The sequence below is a fragment of the Xylocopa sonorina genome, chromosome 11 (genome assembly GCF_050948175.1).
Source record: "Xylocopa sonorina isolate GNS202 chromosome 11, iyXylSono1_principal, whole genome shotgun sequence".
In the NCBI taxonomy this organism is placed as follows: Eukaryota; Metazoa; Arthropoda; class Insecta; order Hymenoptera; family Apidae; genus Xylocopa; species Xylocopa sonorina.
The window spans coordinates 4,471,011-4,495,418 of record NC_135203.1 but is presented as its reverse complement, the minus strand read 5'-3'; the positions used below and the strand labels follow the sequence as shown (position 1 = coordinate 4,495,418).

At 42.9% G+C, this 24,408-nt stretch overlaps 2 protein-coding genes across 2 annotated transcripts; one reads left to right on the top strand and one right to left on the bottom strand.

Annotated features, from left to right (window-relative positions):
* Nucleotides 1-5,972: 5,972 nt before the first annotated feature.
* Nucleotides 5,973-14,252, top strand: LOC143428812 (T-box transcription factor TBX6). Its single transcript, XM_076903954.1, has 5 exons — nucleotides 5,973-6,328; nucleotides 7,693-7,843; nucleotides 11,447-11,756; nucleotides 13,493-13,639; nucleotides 13,746-14,252. Exons 1-5 carry the CDS (start codon nucleotides 6,229-6,231, stop codon nucleotides 14,220-14,222), a joined length of 1,185 nt encoding a protein of 394 aa, XP_076760069.1. The 5' UTR covers nucleotides 5,973-6,228; the 3' UTR covers nucleotides 14,223-14,252.
* Nucleotides 14,253-17,015: 2,763 nt separating this feature from the next.
* On the bottom strand, nucleotides 17,016-18,413 carry LOC143429271 (phospholipase A1). The gene is made up of 2 exons (XM_076904801.1): nucleotides 18,101-18,413; nucleotides 17,016-17,819 (listed from the first exon to the last, which is right to left on the bottom strand). Exons 1-2 carry the CDS (start codon nucleotides 18,411-18,413, stop codon nucleotides 17,068-17,070), a joined length of 1,065 nt encoding a protein of 354 aa, XP_076760916.1. The 3' UTR covers nucleotides 17,016-17,067.
* Nucleotides 18,414-24,408: the final 5,995 nt, after the last annotated feature.

The window sequence follows — 24,408 nt, the reverse complement described above, 5'->3', positions numbered from 1 at the left end:
TAATCGATATTTTCTTGCAATGTATCCACATATATGATTCGATTTAAAATAAAGAATTACTTATTTCCGTCAGAGTATCTTTTATTCTTCTGGCGTATTAGAATTAAAACAGCACAGTGAAACAATACCCCGACAATACAACTTTGCCACAGTAAGTTACAGTAAGCACTGTGATGTTACTTGCGCCGCAGTGAAATCACTTTCATAGCCATTTATATTTCCCGCTTTAGAGGTAAGAGAGAGAAAGATATATAAGAAAGCTATAAGAAAGAGTGAGACAGATGCTCCCCACTCTACTTTAGAACCCCTGGCACCATCTCTGTAAAATGTGCTCAAACTGGTCGCAAACAGTTATCGACAGCGAAGTAAACTACTGAAGAACTACTAGCGCCAGCTCTTTGAGAAACTAGTAAAACTAGTCGGACCTTAGTTTCAGTAATTTCCCCAGAAATGGCGCTAGTAGTTTTCAGTAATTTACTTCGCTGTCGATAATTGTTTGCGACCAGTTTGAGCACTTTTTACAGAGATGGTGCCAGGAGTTCTCGAAGAGGATCGATATCATCTGTCTCACTCTTTCTTATAGCTTTCTTATATACCTTTCTCTCTCTTACCTCTAAGGCGGGAAATATACAAAAAAATTGCATTAAAACTAGTGAGATGTACAATAAATTACAACGAAACTACTGAAATATACAAGAAATTACAATAAAATTGTTGAAGTATACAAGAAATTATACTGAAATTAGTAAAATATACCATAAATTAAAACTAATGAAATATAGAATAAATTACAAAGAACTTAAGTTTTATATAATATAAATATTTACGTTATAACATTCTTGTGAAGAGTTTCTTGCCCGCCTTGAGACTTCTACAAGATTATTCACGTAATAACGCATTTACTAGGGATACTAAATCAAATGTCTGTCTCTTTCTTCTTTTCATTTATTTAACGACTTACGTTAACATGTTGAATTCGACGATGGACGACGAAAGCAAATCTTTTTAACCAGTCGATTCTTAGGGAGTTCGATGAACGTGTTTCAAGCTTACGGAATAAAATTATTATTTCTAACAGATTTTCCTAAGAACTGGCGAACATCTACAACTATCATTTGCGTCTGTAATCCTAAGCATTGGATATCTGTAGACGTCATTTACGTCAACGCGTTAACGCGATGCAGACGGAATGTAATGCGAATCCGAGCTGCGAATTGCAGTCGGCTTATGTGAAAAGAACGCGCGAAGACGTGGACAGGAAGCGCACAGATGCGAGGGTTCAAAGCGTGCCGATGCCTACGTGCGAAAGTCCATCCGGAAATGCCACTTTATGTTCTCCACGTGATCGTCAAGAAATGAACTTTTCTCGTGTTTAGTCTGACGCTCGTTTCCCACCTATGGCATAGCTCGTCGCAATTTCTTTTTTATATTATCAATTACGTGTAATATCGCTTTTTAATGATACAGTTTGAGTCAACTTTAACACCAATCGTATCGACATTTTGTACATAACTTACCATATCTGGTCAAGTGGCTGATTACGATGGAAATATTGTTCTGCTCAGCTGGAATTGTCAATTTATTGCAAGAAGTAACGCATACAATGTAACTCTAAAATAATAATAAAACAACCACTCGTATATTTTCATTTTTACATGTAATATAGAGTTACAATGTAGGCGTACAGTTTTTTTTATCAAAGGAAACCGTTTTTTTCTTAGAACTTGCAAGGCTTCTGCTTCTGTACACTTTTTGACGTGGTCAGTAATAAATGATCAACGAAAAAGCAGTTTTAGCTTTACCAAGTGCAACATCTCGTTCGACACACCCCATTGAAAACGTAAAAATGCCACACAACAGACAAACAAGATATGCGCTGTTTACGGCGAGGGTGCTGCAGCTAAAAGAACTGCGCGGAAGTGGTTTGCTAGGTTCAAAGCTGGTGATCTCAACTTTGAAGATTAAGAACGCCCAGGAAGGTCCTCCACCGCAGGATGAAGATCAGATCAAAACACTGATCGAGAACAACCCACTCTATGCGACACGTGAATTAGCAGAAATGTTAAAAATATCAAAAAACCACCATCCATGCTGCGTTTTAATTTTCTTTTAATTCGATGCAATTCCTAATTACATTTCGAAGCCAATCATCCGACTGAACTTGATACGGTTACTGTTAAAATACAGATAAAACGTTTCTCTCGCTGTTATTTCAACAGCAACAACATTTTCCTATTTACGCATATGCGTGTATATTTTTTTCTTTTTATCAAAAACGTAACCAATTTATTGTATAAAGATTAAAGGCAGAGCTATCGGTCGCAACGGCTGCAGGCGAAGAAGCACAGATGTTTCGTCGCGTTTATATGCAACGTTCACAGCGCGACGCGTTATCTCGTTGCATCTCGAACAGCCGAGAGTTCGTGTCTCGAACATGTTTATCCTGAACTGTCCTGAAACAACAATACCTTCTAACCGTTTCCACCGTTCGTACAGTTGTAACTTATCTGGCAGTTTATTTGGTGTGCGTCGATTCGAAATTCGGTGATTCGGGCCATTTTGCGAAAGCGCATGCCGGAGGATTTAAAATCGAGCTCCTCGAGGTCCATTCTCGAAGATAACGCCACGGTAGGCACATTCGTAACGCGTGTAGTAGCTGTTTAGTTTTGGGCATTTTTCTGGCTGGCGTGTTGAAGTAGGCTCGTCGTACGACGATTCGTGAAGTACATGCCCGTAGCGAACAAATAAATAAATAGCTATCGAACGATCGAACAGGACTTCCGTGCGAGTGTACAAACATTCGCGGCAGAGTGGGCCACTCGAAAATGGAGGCCCACGTTTTCGTCCTTTAACGCCAGATAGAAAGTCTACTTATCCTTCCTTTTGTTTATCTCTTCTTCCCAAAGGCTTCTGCACGGTAGAAAATCTTACACGGAAAATACTTCAACGCGATGTTACGAGTCCTTTCGGATCCCGTCATTTAAGAAAACAATCTTGATCTTTTCACCGTTAAAAGCTAGGATCTGTCTGTTACGATTTTGGACAGTTGTTTATGCTTCTTCATTGTCGATGCGATCATTAGAATATGGTTATATCGCGTTAAAGAATTATTTTGTTTCTTACAATTGAACTTAATTTGTTTCTATTGTAGATTTAATTAAAACTTTGATACTGAGTAGATACTTGATGCATGTGGATTATTATGAATCGTTGAGGTTATATTGGTTTGATGAATTATCAGAGTATTTATAAAGGAAGGCAATGTTGATTTAAATTGAGTTTGTAGAAATTAATAGGGACAATAACTTTGTATCAATTTCTGTTGAATCTGTGAAACATCGTGAAACGTGTTTCCAAGGAAATCCTTGACCGTTTTCCTCGTTTCTGTTAATGTCGTGACTGAATTGCAAAAAGAATGCGCACTGTATTTTACTCCTTCGTTCGTAACTTAAAGCTGTCTCGGAAAGTAACCACCGTCTTATTATGGGGCGCATAACTGTCGCGTGCGACGGACAGGAAGTGAGCCGTAAAACCTATTTGTCGGCTTCTCCTTACCCACTTTCCCCCTTAACCATACCTCTTTTCTTCGTCAAAAGCCTTTAGCACTTAAACCCTACCCAGATTACACACGTTCCCGCAGATTTACGTAAAAACTTTTCTTCCAGTGAAAAACGAAGAATAATTAACACGATGTCGCGTGTCTAATTAAAGAGTCGCAAGAATTAGTCAAAGATATTGCATTTTCCTAAAAGAAAAAAAAAAAAAAAAAAAAAACAAAGAAGGAAGAAGATTAATCTCGTACACGAATTTGACAATTGATTTTAATAAGCAACATCATGTTTATTGGCAAATATAATTTTGAGGCGCTTCACGGTTGAGCTCACTGACTCACCAAATTGTTGGTAACTCTTCTTCATTAAGAGTAATAACGCTTGACACCTAATTAGGTACTTAGGATTAAAAGGGATAAGAAGAATGGTCTTAACAGTTCGCCTAATCGTTCGAGGGAAAATGGACGGATGCCAGAAGGACGTAAAATTCTTAGAGACCCCCCACTGACCAAACTTGAAACCGATCCGCCAGCAGGCGTGAGCCTTTATTATTGAAAAGGGATTACGGTATTTCTCACGATGATGGTAATATTATCGCTCATCTATAATTCAGTTATCAGTCGCACTACATTTTTATACGTAACCTTTTTTTAATTTTTTGAAAAACTCATCTCTAGAAGAGAACTAAGGGAACCTTGTATGCATCTGTTGGTTTGCAAGAAAACGTTTCGTTGCTAGATAAACTGTAGATTCCACCAGACTGAGATTCTGTCCCTTTTCGAAAACAGCTGTATCTCTTTACCAAAGCATTTGCTGGCTTTCATTATTAGGAACCCTTTATCCTATGTCAAATACTATACGCGTATGTACAATCAAAGAGTTTTGACTTTTTCCTTTTAGAAGTAGTCTGACAATTCGTCTCTCAAATGTCACTTATAAATTATAATCACTCTTGAAGCTCATGAAAACGTTGCATCGCTTAGGAGGAAACTTTAGGTAACCTCAATTGCTACAATAGTCGATTAAAGTGTTTTAAACAGTCGTTAATAATTTATTTCAAACGAGGAAGGAACGTCTGATTCACACCAATCTGTAGAACCGATAAGAAACGAACCTGATTCACCCCCTGGCGAACCGTATCGACGCTCGAAGCCCACGCGTGGCGTCCGTAAATTACCATCGAACGAAAAATGTGGGGGGTAGGGACAAATGAACGACGCATCAACAGAATGCGATCGTAAGCACTTAGATATTCATCGATAACAAGCGTTCTCTTAGGCGTCAGACAAACTCGAGTCGAAGTTCGTGGCATCCTCGAAGCAGCCGCGATGACACGATCGAGAGGCATTACAATACTGCCATAAAGCAGTAGAAATACAGGTAGCCCGAGCTGTCAGGTAAAAGCGCGCGCGCTTTGTTGTGGGTATCGCTTACAGTTAATCCACAATCCGGAACCCACTACAATAGTGCGATGACCGGCGTCGTAGGCGGCGTTGGAGCGGTTTCTGGGGGGAGGGGGAGAAGAAAAAAGGGAAGGGAAAGAAAAAGGAAAAGGAAAAACAAAAAAAAGGCGACGCGACGACAGAGGGTATAGCTGCGGTGGCGGAGCAAAAGGGAGGACGCGTAAGGGAGCGAGAAAAGCGTAGATTCGTATCTCGCGGCGCGTTCCGTTTCGTTCCCGTTCCTCTTTGACCGCCGACGCACCGCGGACGGATTCTTGATTTTATCTTCTCGCCTCGTCTCGTCTACAGAGACTCGAGAACAAACTATTAACGGCCGTCTGCTCGCCCGGATTCCGTAATTTATGGTGACGATTCCCCCGTTCCCTTGTACCTAACGACTCGGCGCATCGTTTCTTAATGCGATTCCGCGCTGACAATGAGACAGTGCGGCCGCGCTGCCGCCTAAAATCCGCTGACCTAGCGCGCGTTGTTCTAAATAAGCCCGCGTTTTCATCTGATCGCGATCTGACGCGAGCTCGCACGTGTCGCACGCCTCTCATTGGGGATTTAATTTTTTTTTTTTTTATAGTATCAACCAGTCTTCTTTCGAGAAAGAGTATGTAGCAACGCAGTTATTTATATTGCAATGGATTTGCCATTGGACAGAGTTAAGTGGATCCAAGCTGGCACAAAAATTCGCCTTTTAAAGTAAGCTTCTGCAAAAGAAGTGAAAATTCGTTTTATATTAATTCAAGCATAGTTTACGTAAAAAAAAATTGATAAAGAAGAAGAGGAAAGTGGAACGTAAAGAATGTTTAATTAAAACACGGTCCCTCGTCAGAGTGCTTGGCGTCCATTTTGATTCAACGATCTTTTCCACGGTTTTTCCTATCGTTCTCATTAGCCGGGAAATGCATCGCGCGTGTTTCGATATATATTTCGCAGCTACTTGTTGGCAAGTTGGAATTGCGTCGACCAATAGGATCGGCGTGGGCGCGGCGCTGACGCGGTGGGGAAGAAGTGTCGGCCAATGGCGAGAGGGGCTGGAAAGTGCAGTGATGGATCGTTGCAACTGAGCCGTCTCTGCAACTCCGAAACGCATCCTCAGTCGTCACTTGGCTTTAACACGAAGGACGTCGGGACGAGGCGAGTTTTCAACGACCTGCCGCGCGCGTTTCAGTGACATCGCGCGATCAAGTGGTACACACGGTCAACGGTGTTCAATCGAACGGGAGATGAATTCGATCATGGCGATGTCAATGGAATTGCAGTTGCAACTGCATCAACAGATGCTCTTTCGTCAACAGCAGATAGCTCTTCGCAGGCATAGACCAGGTTGGTACTGGACGATCCTCTTCTTCGTTTGTTTCTGCAAAATTTTCATCTCAAGGCTTGACATTTGATGTCGATCGTAAAGTTATGTCAGTAAATCGTACATCTTACAATGATAACGTTTTAGTATTTTATTGTAGAATCTTCTATTTTATATTTCTGAGGAAAAATTAGTACAACTTATGTTTCGCAAGATTTCTTCTTCTTATATAGCAGTATTATTCTTCTCTTACAACGATTACAAGCTAATCAACAAGTATTTGCTTCGTTTAGACGAATGCCCGCTAAACAATTGAATAAAACTGCAATATCTAAAAGAATCGCGATGAAAATACAAAAAGTTCTTTCTCTTACTCTCGAGACGAACGTTCTACCGACCTCTCGTGGCAGTGTCTTCAATTTGTCCAATTAAAGTCTCGCGGAATGCAGTCGCGAACCGCTTAAGCGTCTCGATCGTCGATCACCGTCTTTCACCTTCGCGCGTCCGCTCGTTCCTCGATCTGGCCCCACGATTCAGGGAGCTGGGGAAACACCCTCGAAGAGGAAGCTGCGTATAATACGCGACAAGTTGCCCGCGGAGGCGACGGAGATCCGCGCGAGTCGGCTCGCAGGGGCCAAGATGAAAGGTGCCGACTTTCGGTCGAGCGGACAATCGTTATCTGCTCTATACAACAGCTTGGTACCGATGTCCTCTCGGCAGGAAGAGAAAGAAGACGAACCGATGCCCGCAATTATCCGAGCCCGGGGCCTAATGCCCCGACCGCAGAACCGCGAGGCAACAAGTGCAGGGCGAGTCGCTCATGCGACCAAGCGGCGCTGCCGCTATAGATCCACTTGCAAAAGGTGTTCTTCCTGGCATTCGAGTTACCTCATCCGCGCAATTTCTTGTCCCTCTTTCACTCGCCTGGACAGCGTCTAGGTGGACAGAGCCGTTCAGGGTATAACGATCTTGCTGGGGGACTGTTTTCATCTTTTCTTCGTTGTCTTTTTGCGTGAACGATTCGTATTGTCGCATCTCGTTGCGAAAATATGATATCTCCTTTTGGTCCGCTGGTAACGATCTTGCTTTGGCTGTCTCTTCTTGCTCGGGAGTCATTGTCCCGTAGATTCATGGGAATTCTGTGTTGGGAGTGCTAATGAACGCTTTCAGCGCGACTTCTGATGATTGATTGACGGAAATCTATCGAAGTTTCTCGATGATTTTAGTTTTCGTGGATGAAATTTGCTTCGATAGATTTTTTCATGAATAAAGTAGATATGTGAAATAGGAAATGATCGATCAGAATGGTTTAAGTAAATGGTAATAATATTATATCGTGTGCACGTTGCGTAGAAATTAATAGAAATTTTATTTGGACATTTTTCAGAAGATATACCGAGTTCTAATACGTGGACAGTACCAAGTCTAGGCAGAGGACCTCCTCTGCCTCCAGAGGTGAAGATCGAACTAAGAAATCGGGAATTGTGGCAACAATTCCACGCGGAGAACACGGAAATGGTAATTACGAAGGTGGGCCGGTGAGTGTACAGATTATAATATTTAATTTCGTCTCTAATAAATTAGTATTTGCGCTCTAAATAAGTATATGAGTCCCTTAGAGATCGATCAACTCTATGAAAGATAATACAGCATGTTCTGGTCGTACATGGTGTTGCAAAACTTAAAAAAATTTGTAGAAAGCGGAGTTTGGATTCTAAATGGCTCGTACACATTTTCTCCGCGTTCCTCCGATATGCGTTGCTAAAATCTTTTACCTTGAATTCCATTGGGGTTGGAACGGTCTTGTAGGCGCCATACGCGACCACACCCTCTGTCGCTGTCGAAATTCTTGCCACTTGGAAAAATATGGCCCGTCCCTCGATTATTTCCACGGTCATTGTAGTTTTTGCTAACTGACAAACATTTTTCATTGCTCGAACTGCTCTACGAACGTTCATTTTTCTACGCGCATTCCATAAATTTAAAACGAACTTCTCTTTCGATTCTTCATTTGTTTCTGTGTGCGAATCATTCTGGAGTCAACTTCAGAAATGCTATTTGTTTGAATTCTTCAAGCATTGAGATATATTCTTGAACCTTTGAAAAAGTTTGGATTGGTAGATTTTTGAAGCATCGATTGCCGTCGTTGACAAACGACGAGCGAAATCGTTCAGGGTTTTCATATTACGTAGCTACACGTCAGAGGCAGGCAAGTGGACGCCTTTAACGAGGGATGCGTTCGAGCGACGACAGGGCGATTAGTTTCACGGAAGGTGGTCGGAGATGGTCGTAAAAGTAAGGCTGTGACGACGTGCCCGTGTTTATCGACGCCACCGATCTTCGAATCATTTTACGAAGGTAGATTTCGCGGCAGAAGTCGTAGAGGCCGGACGGATGCCGGACGAATCACGACTTCCTGCCGCGGTTCACTGGAAACGATCGAGCTACCGTTCACTCTTTTTCAGATACGTAGACGTTGCTATCTAGGATAAGATTACCAAGAATTTCGCGTTGTCTCTCGCGCCAGATAACTGGCTGATGTCAGCCAGATGGCTTCGTTTCGCCGTGAACGCGGAAATCAAAAGGGAGGGAAACGCCAACGTGATGTGCACGCGTCAAGATTCCTCAAATATTTCGTAACATCCGGTCATCTGGAGCGCTTACGTGTTACGAAATACAAATAAGCCACTTTCGACTCCAGCACGTATCCGTGCGCGCAATTCCTCGCATAGCTCGTCCAATCTGTCACCACGTACTGTAATTAGATAAACGCCAACGATTCTTAACATCAGTAATAACATTTGAACGATACACGAGCGAGCAATCGGTTACAAAGATTCATTTCTCTCGTGCGATCTTCGCCAGAAGTGGAATACCAAGAATAAGCGAGATAAGTGAAACAACGAGTGGAACTATCGAGGGCTCGTGGGCGGTCCTCGGTTTTACAATGGTTACGAAGGTGTTTGTCCATTCCTGTATCCGTGCCTTCCGGTTTAGCGGCGATTTTTCCTTTTGCGAGAGCACCACGTGCCAACCACGTGCACTCGGTTTCGAGCGTTGCGTACACCAATCAGTATTCCGTGACACGATCGACTCGTTCGTTCCCTTTTGCCGTGCATCGATTCGTTTTGTTCTCCACGATCGGCTGTCCCTTTCTCCTCTTTACCCCCCAGCGTTCAGTACCGCCGAGGCCCTTGCGTCAGAGCCGATGGAAAAGGTTCGCAGGAGGAAACGTGCGTTCCAGAAGCTCGATTCTAAGACCCGGCTCGTTTTCTCCTCTCCGTGTTATCCTTCCTTTTTTCTCCTCGCAATGGACCTCTTTCGTCAAGGCGAAGATAATTAATTTCACGTCTCGCCCTTGATTCGCCTGTTACCGATCTTTTGCAGGGCGTTCCACACGGGTTTACGAGTTCGCGACGGTCGTCAGGGTTGAACGAGCAGCACGACCTACTCGAAATTGTGCGGTAACGCGAAAACGTATTTATAGTTCTCTAGCCTGAAGCCTTTTTAAAAAGTTCCGCAGCGCCATGTGACTTTCGATCCATCTAATCAGCGAGATGAAAGGAACGACGAGGCGCGTGCTGCCGCTCTGCGTGGCGCGTTGTTATATCGCACTATTTAGGCATTATCTCTGTTCTACTGTAATCTCGAGAGGCTTTTTAAAAGGAGCAGACGCACGAATCATCGGCGCACGGGTCTTCCAGCAGCCGTCGCGACGGCGTAATCCTCCACTTATAAGGCCACCACTTTTAATAGATCCAACGACACGGTTCCGTGGCGTCGATCCACGGAACATGTTTTTTCAGCGTCAAGTCGATCGCTGAATCGTGAAAATGGATCCTTCAGTGGCGATTCGTTTTAGTTCGATCTTAATCGAGCTTATGGCGACAAAATTTCATATCGAGACATTTAAAGGATTGGGAAATACCAACGAGAGTTTTTATACTACCTATTTCTCTATCTATACACGTACCCTCCAGAGATTTCGTTGTGTAATTCGAACAGAGTTTCACCAAGGATTACGATCGTAGATTACTTTTCACTTAAAGTTTCAAAAGTTCCAAATGCACCTTGAATCCTAGAAGATCAAGCGGTAATTTCGAAAATCTGCTTCCAAAGCGCAAGTCGGTTTTTCCCGCTGCTAATTGCGTCCATTACTTCAGATACATATCTCTCGTGGATTTAACTTTTAAATACCGAGGAGTCAGGTACGCGCCACTTATAATCGAAGGTTCGAATGACCCCTTTTGTGCGTTCAACGCCTAAGTGTCTGGGCTGATCTTCGCGATGTAAATTCACGATAGAATTTCTGTCCACGCTGGAATATCGAATTTCTTTCTCGACTTTCGTTTATCGTTTCGTTGCTAAGAAAGAACAGAACCTAAAAGATGCGTTCCAACAACGGTACAGTGGAAAATCCGCAATTAGGTATGCAAACAGCCCTAACCACTCGGGGATTGACTTTCGATGGTTTACGCATGGGATTATCCACGAGTTTAAAATGTTTGCACGGCGTGGAAAAACTTGCTGCTGGGATCGGAAGATAGTCGCGATGCTCTCGAGGACTCGCAGGAAGTAAGAGCAGTTCGAGTCGTCGGTTCGGCGACGCCCACTCGTCGCCGGGACGTTAATGACTGGGAATTTTCTGTCCCTTCGTTCAACCGCAGTTTGCTTACGCTACCTGTGCGCAAAAAGCACACTTGCCTGATCGTGAAACGGCGCCGTTAAGTCGCTGTATCCCTTCCCTGACGCATTAGCGATGTCAGCGGGACGATTCTGCCGCGATCTCTAATGAGTTCGAGTTCCTGGTCGTTTGCAGTTCATTTGGAAGTCGCGCACGAAACGAAAACGAGGCTTAATGCGACTCTTAAGTGGCATGGCGACGTCACGACATGGGTGGGTTAGCTTTTGACAGACTTACGTGTCGAGCAATGATAAGAAGGATTGAGTGGAAAAATATGACAGCTCAGATTTTGCTATCTCCAACATTCTCCTTGATCCCTCAAATTTTTCAACTCTAATTTCTGAGATCTACTATCACTTACTGCGTTTCAGTTAAGCAGAACATTTATGATTTCGTTAAGGAGCTAGTGTCATTTACCGCGTTTCAACTGAACGAAACATTTATGATTTCATTGCAGACGAATGTTCCCGTCGATCGAACTGACTGTCACGGGATTAGAGCTTCGTGCTCGTTACTGCATCCTCCTCGAAGTGGAGCCGGCGTCAGATCGTCGACACAAGTACGTCGGCGGCGGCGGCGGCACGGAGAAAGCCTGTGGGAACGCAAGAGGATGGACATCGGCTGGCCCAGCAGAGCCTCAGCCGCGAATCGAACGAAGAATTTACCTGCATCCGGATAGTCCCGCGACTGGCGCGCACTGGATGCAACATCCGCTGAGCTTCAATAAACTGAAGCTGACCAACAACGCAGTCGACCCTAGAAGTAACGTGAGTGTGTTAATTCGACCGCTCGTTCACGCCCCGCCGATTAAAACGGGTGAGAGGGCTTCTGACGGAAGTCCGGGAAGGGAAAGCGAAGCGATTCACTGGGAACTGAGCGGTGGCATTCCATTTATCTAGATGTCCCATGTTTGGACAGGCCGGCGTGTCCTCGGATGCCTCTTCTTCTTTCTTTGCGCGTCTCTGGTTTCGATTTACGTTCCCTCCGCCTCGCTCGAGCCGCATGCGGGAGGTCGCCACACACGGATCCACCCTTCGAGCTACTCGTTTCACTTCCGATTAGGGCCTCGTTAAAAATGAAAAAACGGTACCTACAGTTAGAGGCTCTAAACGATACTTCGTCCTCCATCAATTAGCTGTTAACTTTTCTTTGGCGGGATAATTCTTGTTGTATAACACGCGATTGTATTTCAACAATTTATACTTTCATTCACGGATCCTCTGGTTCTTCGTCCTTCATTCATTTCATCGCTGTTCGATTCATTTCTGTCAAGTTAACTGTCAAGTTCCATTCACCTGGCTAAACGAGCATCATTAACCTCGTTTTTACCCTCGACACGAGTCAAACCGTACTCCTCAGTTAATGGGCCGGGTCAATTAAATAACACGGGGGCCCCGTTAACCGGGCAAGGTGAGCAAACTTCGTCCCTGGAGCCACGGTAGCATCCCCAGCCCGTGGTGGGATTAAAATTTCGAAGGGAAAAAGGGAAGCCGCGTCTCGTGTACCGTCCTGCGACTTAAGCTACTCAAAACGGTGCCGGGTAGCCCGGTTTCGGCTGTTGTCCGTGAAGAACGGAGATTAACACGCTCCACGACACCCTGTAATCGATATACCTCCCTTTCTCTCTGCGAGTAGGTTTGTTTGCGCCTCGACAGGGTGAGTCCTGGCAGCTGGCTTCTCGCGGCGCCCCTTGCCAGTCCTTTCAAATTTTCGCCAACATCCTGGAAATTACTTCTGCGGATCTGCGTTGCCTCGGATACCTGAAGTGGCGATTATTAAAACGGGAGAGGCTTCCGTTGCGCGCGAAATTTTCTTCTGCAACCGATCTTCTTTTCGAGACGTTCAAGTGCCATTTATTTTATTACCACGATAGTTTAATCGAACTAGAAGTATTCATTTCGTTGATGTACTTTTTAGAAGAGCTGTGAATATCTTCGGAGGAAGATAGAGGGAAATAGATAAGGTAATTAGGATCTAATCTTGCGTCGATGTTCGAAAAGTGCCGTATCGCGCGGCCACGAGGTAAAGTAGTGCTCGAGTTCGTAATCGAAGTTCCACTGCGCAGCCTTGCTGTTCACACAGAATTTTGAATAGGTTCAGAGTGTGTGATTCCGGGAAGGTTGAAGGGCCAGTCTGGTTTTCGAGAATCGCGTCTGTCCCCACCGTCGTCGGCGTCCTTAGCGAGGCGCCAACTTATCTTGACGAAGCGGCGCCCTTTCAGTCGATTCTTCAAACTAATTACGAATTTAATAAAATTCTCCTCTCCGTACACCAGCCGAATGAAGGGAATCTCTTCTTCGTCGCAAATTAAAAAAAGCCGCTGTCTTCATTAGCGTTTGTGTTCTTATCGACTGTACAATAATTATCGAGTGCGTCAATTGAATATACGGTTAGTTGTATACGCTCAAGTATTTCTCGTGTCACAGTGAAAAGTAAAAATATTAAAATCTAATTTTCTAATTCTTATATCTTTGTATAACAATTGCAAAATTATCGTTTGCAGGTGGTCCTGACATCCATGCACAAGTACATTCCACGGATCTGGATCATTCGTTGCGACGATGCGACCAGATTGAGCGATCTATATTCTCATCCAGCATCGTCGTTTAAGTTCAGCGAAACAGAATTCATTGCAGTCACAGCTTATCAGGTAAGATATTTACATATGTTCGATAAATAATTTAACCCTTGACACTTTTAAACCAATTGGTCATTGAATCCTGAAATCGATGTTCAAGAGACATATATTTTTTCAGAACGAGAACATTACGAAGCTGAAGATCAACAATAATCCATTCGCGAAGGGATTTCGCGTAACTGGTCGATCGCGATGCAAGAGAAAATTCGATACGGAAACAGATGAGTCGAGCCACGTCGAGGATGACGACGACGAAAACGTGTCTTTCGAGTCTAAATCGAACAGACAATCGAATCACCTGGATGCGATTAATCAGAGACCAAGGACAGCCTCCAGCGAGACCGGAAGTCTGGACGACAGCGGCGTCAGTAGTTGCGGAGGAATCAGTCCGCCACTTCCATCGATTGGCCGTCAGAATTCACCGTCCAGGGATGCTGATCGCGAGCCACAGCCAAGATTGCACAGGCCTTGGGTCGATTCTGCTCCACAATTTTCACCCTCCACGTCTCTGTCACGTTTATCACCAAGATTCAGCGATTTGAACCATCCTGCGTATTACCTTCGACTGTTTCATCCATCTTTCACGATGCATTAGGAAACACGACTATCGTTCCAACAGATTCGTTCGAAAGGGTTTAGAATGTGCAACTGCGATTCAAAATTGACGATTGTCATTGTCTTTTTTCTTTAATTTGGATTTAATTCTAAGTAAGAAATAAATGATTGTCCATGTCGCACGATTTGAAACAAGAACGACGAACCAAAGATATTTTGAACTTAGAAACGGCGAGAGGAGAAGTTTTAATTGCAAGCTGTATAGGATGAAGAGGTAAGCAAGGAAATTTGAGAGTGTTGAAGTTTCGTGGAGGTTTTGTCGGATCTACACTTCTGGTAGGTGTAAAATTGATTAAGAAATGGAAAATAAATGATGTCTTTCTCAGATGTAAGAAATAGGATATATTTAAATCTTCATCTACATATGTTCCAATTGTTGATAGAGGACCAAAGATATGTTAAACAAATGTTTCGCTGTTTTAAAGGTTTCCATGTCCTCCATAGATCAGTTGAACGAATTTTTCTGCACGATGAGGAGACAAGGAAACTTTTACGATAGGATGTCAGAGGAGTTAATTTTAAATAGCAATAATCATAAAGCGTTTATGATTTCCGGACGGAAATATGTGCCTAATATTACTAATATAATGTGAATGTAAATAAACGTAACGTTTAGTGCCTTATAAAAGGAAAATCAGCGGATAGTTTTGATAAATATAATTATTATTGTTATCATGATACGTGGTTCCTCGATATGCTCTAAACGCGTATATGGAAAAATAGAGCCTGCCAGTATTATACACGCTGTATTACCCTTTAACTAATTGTTAATCAATCATGCGTGTGTCTATTCGTGCACAAATCTAATGCACTACGCTCCTTGACATACCAAAATATTTTTACCACTAATGTTACTTAAGTTACATAGTTTAAGGAGATCAATCATTTTTCTACTGTGCGTTATCGGTCTAATAAATTACCATTTTTACAAACAGTCCGTATTTTAAATACAACATCGTCGCGTCTCTCCTTTATCTCGCTTCCACGTTTCTCAGTTTCATTACGAAAAATCCTGTAACTTCGAACATTGTACGCCATTCGCAGATACAGCTTTTAAAAAAAAAAATGTAACTCACGATACGCTTCGCTTAAAATCATTCCTCTCGAGATAAAAAGAACACCACGATCTGTAAAGGAAGGAAGTGAAATGCTTGTTTATTGCGCATAAAATCGAATCGAGCGGACGTGAAACAGGATGGCCTTGTAATCAGTCGGTCTCTCTCGCCAGACAATGACGGTTCACGGAGAGGCGACATTTTGATAGCTGCCGATTAGGCAAATTTCTAAAACCGCCGTTCTCAAGAGGTAATATCTGTAGAGACACGAGTTCTTGTCGTCGAGGATCGTGTCGCGTCTACGTGTCGCCTTTCCAAGGATCCTCTAGTATCGATGTCTCCCGAAACACTTTTGAATCAGCGGGGCGCCGGTTCGTCGGCTACTCGACGACGTCTGGATTCACTGGCCAGCTTCCGTGCCATGGATGGATCCTCTCAATATGCTTGCCTTCTCCTTTTTTTTTGCCTTTCGAGTTTCCCAGCGAAATTGTTCGTGGCATTGTAATGCCACCAGCTAAATACACTTGTGAATCGGTCGTGTCGTGAGAACGTTGGACACTTCGGCGTTGCAATCGCCCGAATGAAAACCAGAAGCCGGCCGGAAGTTGAAGAGCGTACAGACAGACGGTTCCTTCAGCTTTCTTATGGAACCGTTTGTTACAATGGTTTGAAGTACGTCTTTTATAGTAATTGATTGCTGGAATAGTGGCGTGCTAAAGTACGTGCATGGGTACTGAGGCAGTTAAAAATTCTAATCGTTTAACATTATAATTTATTAAGTTAATATACATGTTACATTACATACAATTCCGTGTGAATTATCGCGACATATCGATTTCGTTTTATGTCAAATATCGTGTCAGTCTATTATATTAATATTTTGTTAGATATATTACAAATTATTGTACTTTGCGTGTTATTATGTTCGACGCTTTCTCATTTCGTGGCTTCACTATCGAATTGCTACATGTATTGTCTTTAAATACTCAAGTTCCTGAAATGTGATACCAAATTATTAATTTTCTGACTGTTTTAGAGCTACCACATCTTTTTATGTAACTGCATGGTATCTTGAAACTGCTTATCATCGTTCGTTCAGACGTGCGAGGCGTTGCAAAAGTGAATGCACGCGATGGCTCGCGAGGAAGGATTGAAAAACAGTTGTCCGCGCGCTGGACATAGTGGTGAATATGTTTATAGAGGTTCAGTGGAGCGGTTAACGGGATTGATCGGTCAGTAAATCACGGACGCTAGATTTTTCCGGGCACCGCGTACCGAGTTTGAATACTCAATCACGTTCCGGAATTGGTCTACACGCGTCGCGGTACCGTACGAAGATCCACTTGCTTTTGGCACCTGCGCGTTTCAGCGTTTAAATAATAAAGAACAGCCTAGCTGATCTAAATACCATTTCCCGTACGCACCTCCCATTGAAACGAACGTACAACCATCCGAAAATTTACTCGATCGACAATTTTTGTTTCTCTTCGAGTTCTCACTTTAATACTCATCAGTTACGTTCGCGTCAATGCGACAATCACTTTACCACGAGGAAAATTATCAGAAGCTTTTGATCAATGAGATTTTCCTATACAAAGAATACAAAGCAAACGATCCATCGTGACTTAGTAATTGTACTTGCACGTTATCGTAACTGGCACACCTAATAATTTATTTAATACAAGATTTCTGTTATTCTACATTATTCATCTCGCGTTTTATGTACAGCCTCACGTCTTATTCCTATTATAACTTACACTCTCGTTTCTTTCAGGACCTGACGAGCTTGTCTTCTGGCACGCAGCATCTATCATCGCCACGCCCGTTCCTGTACTTGGGACAATACGGCGGATGCTTGCTGGTGAAGCAGAAGGAGCCCCTGGTACCGACAGGGGTGTGCTGTCCCATAGCCACGTATTCGCCAGCCCTTGGAGCGATTCTGGGCCCGGAAGGACACCTCCTCGAGCACGGCTCGGCCATCGATTCGTGGTCGTCACCGTCGATGCTTTGGGCCATGTAACAGACGACCCAGACGTGGCTGCACAGCTGATAATTCGGTCTGCCGTCGCAGAACGGCTGCACTTTGCCACCGTTGACGCAGAAATCCACGTGCCCCATGCGACCACCCTCGCCATAATATCCAGCGTTCGTGTGAATCACCTCGACGAAGTCCGCGTCACCGCTGTCCAGACGATTGACGTATCCTGGCCGCATCAGAGGCCTTGCTGGGTCCAAACCGATTATCCGGTGCATTCTGAACAGCAGAAAGTTCGCCATGATCCCGCAGATTTGGGCGCCCAACGAGTGTCCCACGCAGGTCGTCCTTGTGATTGGCAAACCCAGGTTCCGTAAGGTGGTAAGGGTGCCTGCCAGGCAACGGGCTACTGGACGAAGGTTCGATACGGCTGCTGGGTAACAGGGTGAAGCGCACAGGGCACCCCAGTCGACCAGGAACACGTTGTAGCTGCCGTTTCGTAGGTAAGCGTCACGGAGCACGGATATGGGCAGAGTGTCGTCGCCACCTGAAAACGATGAAACGAAGAGAGTTTGGTAAGAGTCTCAAAATTCACATTACTATATAACACCTTGCTTTTGAATTTAAAATTTAATAGTCGTTGACGTAGCGATGCGTCATTGAATTTTTATTATCGAGGAGCCTTGACTATTTCGTCTATTTCTATGTTGTCAATCGTAAAAATGATTATTAAGAGAATTCATAGGTATCATTCTCCTCTTTTACTACACAAGCGCAAGTATTACAAAATGAACACAAACAGACAGATAACATTAAATATTCGCACACCTGCGTATCCATGAATAAGAAGAACGTTTTCCTTGGTAGGTTCGTAGTCCTGTCGCAGCCAGTCGGACTCCCTGGAATCGAGTTCCCGTTTTCTGTTGTTCGCGTAAAGGAAGACGCGCACGTCGGGATCCGGACAAGAGTCCCTGTCGTTCCCTCGCCTCCAGACGCAACTTTCGCGATTGTACTGCGCCGCGATACCGTTCTGGATGGCCTCCTGTATCGGGCCGTACGGTTCCTTCCGCGTGGCTTCGTCGAGTTTAACGAGAAACGCGAGGAACAGAAAGAGCGGCGATCTGAACGTTGACACGAGCATGTCGAAAGTTCTGCCGTGGCCGCGACAATACGAGAACTGATCGTGTGTGCACGGCGATTCTCCGAGCGCCGCTTCGCCCTTCGTCGAACTCCCACCTGGTTCACCTGTCGATGCTCGTTAGAGAATTAGGAGATCCCGTGGAAGGTGGTCGAGCAAATCTCACGGATGACGATCGATTACGTGTCGAGAGACGATAAAGGTGAACGAGATAATAAATTAGCCAGCGTTCCTCGCGTGTTTTGACGATAACGTTTCGAATTCGGAAGGCTTGTAACGAGTATGGTAATGGCGGCCTGGTCGAAGACTACTGACCGGATGAGGAGCGTAAAATTTGGTTGATTAATGAAGGAACTTGTTCTCTCGGTTGGGTATCTTATATGGAAACACGTGTTTATGGATGATCATAGATACAGGTACTGTGTCGTAGTCAAGGTAATGAAAGTGAAGTGATTTACACTTGACTCTATCCTATTAAAGGTTCTGAGTTTTTTTTTTCATCCGCTTATATTTGCATTTCTTTTACGAGCTCTATTACATTAGCATAGTTCTTGCTTTACGGATGTTGATTTTATAGTGAGAAGGAAATTAGTATAATTAGATGTTATGGGGAATGGCGAAGTGTAGTCGTGTAAGATTTGTGACGGCTACAACTGATATTACAGAGCGGATTTAGATCGAGCGTAGGTTTCATCTGATGTTTTTTTAAGTATTAACATTTCGAGGAAGTGCAAAGGATAAACGTATGTTCTATAGAAAGTTGCGAAAGTGCACCAGAATGCCTTTAGAAATTCTGATGAGTGAAAATTTGGCACCAGTTGCCTCGAAGTCAACGAAATTGTTTCTTCGTTTCTTCGTTTGTCGGTAATAGAGTCTAATTGAAACTCAAACAAAAGTATTGTAAGCACTTTCTTTTCTTCTTGAGATATGTGTTCCTCTTAAAACACACTCAACCGCTGTAATTTTAACAGTGAAAAAGTAAAAAGTAAAATCTACGTCGAAGAGTAGTTTGCATGTAAATTAGGTCACTGTCAGAAAGCGTAGAATATGTTGTATTAATGATATATCAGCCTGGAATCTTCTTGATCATCCTTAACACTTTATTTTGCTGTCAATATACTATTACTTATATTTCTATACTATTAATGAATAATTTGTTTGACTTACATATGTTTTACTTCAGCTACAATCATTACAAGCATAAATAATAGTTTTATAAAATATTCTGTAACAAAATTTAAAGCATATTTCAACGGAAAGTGCTACGAAAAATTGATGTTGCGCTCCAATTAAAATTGTACACGCTTGATTAACGTGTTACGCTTCCGCTTTCGTATGCGCCTAATTCTTTCTTACTTCAAAACGTTCGTACCGTGTCAAAAAAGAAAAATATGTTTGTTACGTAACACGTTGGAGAAGGATATTAGCGGATGCGAATTTCATTCAGATTATTACCATTTAAAAAAAAGTAAGGACTTCTATGACACAAAAAGTTAGTTACGCGTTTAGCATGGTTACGCAAGAAATACAATCTCTGTTTTAAAGAGGATGAGAATTCAACACATTTGTTTTATTTCAAATTGATGCTTCACTTACAATGACACGCGTGCACAAGTATAATTGCATACTGATATGCTGTTTTTGCTTAATACAGTTTTACTCAGTCGCAAGAGAGGCCAGGGACTACCTGTTTCAGAAGTTTGCATTCACTGTTGCACGACGTGACGAAGATAATGTCCTCGAATACTAAGCAATCTACGTAAGTATTGGGTTTGAAAAGTTTAATCCTCGTAAATGTACCATTTCAAAGATTGCATGAATAGTATGTATCGTATAAATAGTCTGCGCTCAGCTAATAAAGTATAGATATGATTTATATAAGACGTATCTGTGCGTTGCAACATTTGCAAACAAACGGTGCGAAGGATGGAGAACTTGTGTGTTTAAAGAGAAAGTTTGAATTTCTGTTGAATCGTGGGCGAAGAGAAAGTATCCGTTATGTAAAATAGTAACTGTTAAAAATTTTGAAAACGTTTTGAAAATGGCATTTTAACAGTATTGTTGCTTTTATCATAGTCAAGGCGTAAGTTCTGTTACAATATGGAATTTCGTGTCTCATGAAAAATTCATTTATTATTCATGCTGTTATTCCTAAATGTTTTTTCCCGCTCATTTATCTTTTTTAAATCGAATTTGAACAGGTCGGTAACACACACCCCATCGATTGAGTTCAGCAAGTGACCGCATAGAGGACGCTAGAGTAGTAAGTATGGCTGTTTGATTTAAAAAAGGCACAGTGGTCTAACAAAATTATATTTAAATGCCGAATAAATTTTGGTTCTGCAAAAATTTGGAATCACGTGATGGTAAAATAATATTTATTTTATTACAGGAAATTTTTATTTAAGCGTTATAAAGATGTTAGTCTTCTTGGGATTCAAAGTTTTCTATTTAATTTAATAATTGAAATCAATTGATTTCAATGATTAAATTAAATTTGTCGTTGCTATTTCTGAGATCATTTAGAGAAAGAGTTTTCATTGAGATCATGGAAAGATATTAAAGAATATTAGTATATTTTCAGATAGAGTCGCGTTCATAATGAATTATGAATATTTCGAATTACATTTCACTTCTGGAAATTTTCAGCTTTCAATATCTCGCTGGCCACCCTCTTCCTCTTCCTTCGCTCTCCTTCCTTTCTTTGATTTTATTTGATTGATTCCAAGTGCCCTTCAAGAAACACCGCTGCGAGATCTCAGCAGTCAGCATTCTGCATCTTCTGATATTTCTTATCTTCTTTCCACCACCATCTTTCCCGTTGCCAACGTTCTCCACCTTCGTCTTCCACATTTTACACGCCTTTCTTCCTCCTTTCACTACTTTCTGCCCTCCACCCCCTCGCCGTTTCGCTCCAATTTTATCCTCCCTCTTCTTCTTTCCACCTCGACGTCCACGGCTCGAAAGACTTCCACAATCTCCGATATCAGCTCCCCATATCTGATCATTTCTACTCTTTAACACATACACCAGCTGCGCCTTATACACCGATCCCTGACGCGCTCCCCAGGGGTTACGTCGCCGGATATATCGTTGAGCATGTCGGGGGTGCGAGGGTCAAGTACCACCGCAGCAACTTTCCTGTTTGCCACCGAGGCGAAGGTGTCGCGTGAATATCGTATTCGTGACGCGGACCAGCCGGCTTGATTTACGGGAATCTTTCGCATAGGGGTAATTAGGCGGCTCTCGTAATCTCGTGTGATTTATCGGTGACGAGAGGTTCGTTACCCCCACAGCTGGGGATTTTAGCTTTTTTCGTTTGACTTTTTTTCGAGATTCTTGGCGCGCTGCGAATGTCCTTTAATCGTCTACGAAATACGAACATTCGTTCAATAGCAGTTCAATTTTTTTCTTAAAGATACAATGCACATTTACACAGTTCAATTTTAATAATTTATTACACAGTACTTAGAAATATGTCAAATGTTTGAAAGTATCTTGAAGATACAAGTCAAGAAAACGTATGTATTGCTTCTTGGAAGTAAATGTAGACGAAATAGCTATCCCTCCTTCCTTTCCAAGGTAGAATTCTTCATTTTACAGTGCCAGTTCAATTTTAATCGTTAGTCCATACTACTTAGAAATATGTTAAATTTTTGAAAGTGTTTTGAAGATGCAAGTCAAGAAAATGTATGTATTGCTTCTTGGAAGCGAATGTAGACGAAATAGCTATCTCTTCTCCCTTTCCAAGGTAGAATTCTCCATTTTACAGTGCCAGTTCAATATTAATCGTTAGTCCATACTACTTAGAAATATGTTAAATTTTTGAATGTGATTTGAAGATGCAAGTCAAGAAAATGTATGTATTGCTTCTTGGAAGTAAATGTGGACGAAATAGCTATCCCTTCTCCCTTTTCAAGGTAGAATTCTCTATTTTACAGTGCCAGTTCAATTTTAATCGTTAGTCCATACTACTTAGAAATATGTTAAATTTTTGAAAGTGTTTTGAAGATGCAAGTCAAGAAAATGTATGTATTGCTTCTTGGAAGCGAATGTAGACGAAATAGCTATCCCTCCTTCCTTTCCAAGGTAGAATTCTCCATTTTACAGTGCCAGTTCAATATTAATCGTTAGTCCATACTACTTAGAAATATGTTAAATTTTTGAATGTGTTTTGAAGATGCAAGTCAAGAAAATGTATGTATTGCTTCTTGGAAGTAAATGTGGACGAAATAGCTATCCCTTCTCCCTTTTCAAGGTAGAATTCTCTATTTTACAGTGCCAGTTCAATTTTAATCGTTAGTCCATACTACTTAGAAATATGTTAAATTTTTGAAAGTGTTTTGAAGATGCAAGTCAAGAAAATGTATGTATTGCTTCTTGGAAGCGAATGTAGACGAAATAGCTATCCCTCCTTCCATTCCAAGGTAGAATTCTCCATTTTACAGTGCTGTATTTCTAGGTGTTACCCAAGTCTTGCGGATGGTGGCAGTAATTCATAAATCCGATGGTATCTTGGTCCCATCGGCGTCCAGATAGAAATAGGTTGCGGGATGGAACAGTCCGGACGGCAAACATTCTTCCGTGGCCGTAGGAATCGACGTCTCCATTAATTAGACACCGGTCGATCGAGCGTGCGACGGACCACGTCGCCGTCGCAGCCTCCCGTGAAATTGTGTTCTCGTTGATTTACGACGCGCCCCCGCTCGCTTCAGGCTTCCGCCTACCTCTCGCCACGTATTATTTCCTGCGTCGTTTCCCTGGGAATTCCTTCCGTTCGTTCACCGCCAACTAATTTACCCGCGATCGCCCGGATTCATAATTTTCCGCGACGGATCTCACGCTGTTCAAGCGTGTCTTCGCGACGGCGAACGGAAGTGCCGCTGATCGTGACGTTGGGGCTGCGGCGTCTCTCTCTCGAGAGAGGATGAAACATTTTTCTGTACACGCGTGTATATTAAACTGATTCAACTTTATCGAATTTAAAAACTACTGTGCAGAATTTAGTTTCTGTAAAACTTTTTATAAAATTCGTTTCACTTCCTTCATAGCTTTACTCGTTGCTCGATTATACAGATCCACGTTTTGAGTCGCCAGTCTCGAATGTATTAAACTCTTGCACGAAATGATCTCTCGTTTATAAATCTTGTATAACTTGCCGAACAATATACTGGCCGCCGAAGTTTGTTCACGAAAAAGACCGTTGAAATTCCCTTAGCAGGGTTGGCGCGGCGGGGCGAGGAGGATGAAAAAAGTGGCGTACTCAGCCCGGCGAAGGAACTCGAATTCACTTTGTTCCAGGGGAACGCGAAAAACCGTCCGAGACGCGGAGAGGGCTGCAAAAACCGCGTAAACACCGAGTTCGGATCCAATTCGGGATGGTTGGACGTTCGCGGGGAGGGGCCACAATGAAATGGGTGAAACGGGTTGAGTAGCACGTGGACGAGGACAGAAACTGGGCAGAGGGACGGGTAGGGTGGAATTGGAAAAGAGGCGAACGGTTGTGCGTTGTTAAGGCGGTGGCGTGGAATCGCAATATTTCCTCCACGGGATAGGATCGCGTTATGAATCACGGCGGACGTGCTTTGCTATATTTGCAACGATATTTCCAATCGAGCCTTCTGGCTCTTAAATATTATTTATTAATGCCAAAGAGAATAAAACTAAATAGACACAAAACTGTATCGCCTCTTTCCTCAGTTTCGTTGCAATAACAAATAACGAGGAGGGGGTGGAGAAGAAGGAAAAGAATGTTGGGAACGAGAGAAACGACGGAGAAACTGGTTGAAAGGGGTGAGAAAGAGATACGATCGGAGACGGGGGGTTAAAGTTGAAAAAAAAGTAGAAAGAGGGTACGGAATGCAGATAGCGGGGTGAGTTTTCGGTTTACTGGACCGACACGGAATCAGGGAGTAATAAAGGACCGCGATCCGGACGATGGTATGGGGTAGAAAAGCGAGGAACGTCGCAAACTGGGCTAGACTTTCCTTATCGTCTG

Bases quoted from the DNA above. Each gene is read 5' to 3' on its own strand.
- LOC143428812 (XM_076903954.1), top strand. From the start codon at position 6,229: ATGAATTCGATCATGGCGATGTCAATGGAATTGCAGTTGCAACTGCAT. The intron at 11,757-13,492 runs GTGAGTGTGTTA...TATCGTTTGCAG, and splicing joins CAGTCGACCCTAGAAGTAAC to GTGGTCCTGACATCCATGCA. The intron at 13,640-13,745 runs GTAAGATATTTA...ATATTTTTTCAG, and splicing joins TTGCAGTCACAGCTTATCAG to AACGAGAACATTACGAAGCT.
- LOC143429271 (XM_076904801.1), bottom strand. From the start codon at position 18,413: ATGCTCGTGTCAACGTTCAGATCGCCGCTCTTTCTGTTCCTCGCGTTT. The intron at 17,820-18,100 runs GTGTGCGAATAT...CATCGTTTTCAG, and splicing joins TCTTATTCATGGATACGCAG to GTGGCGACGACACTCTGCCC.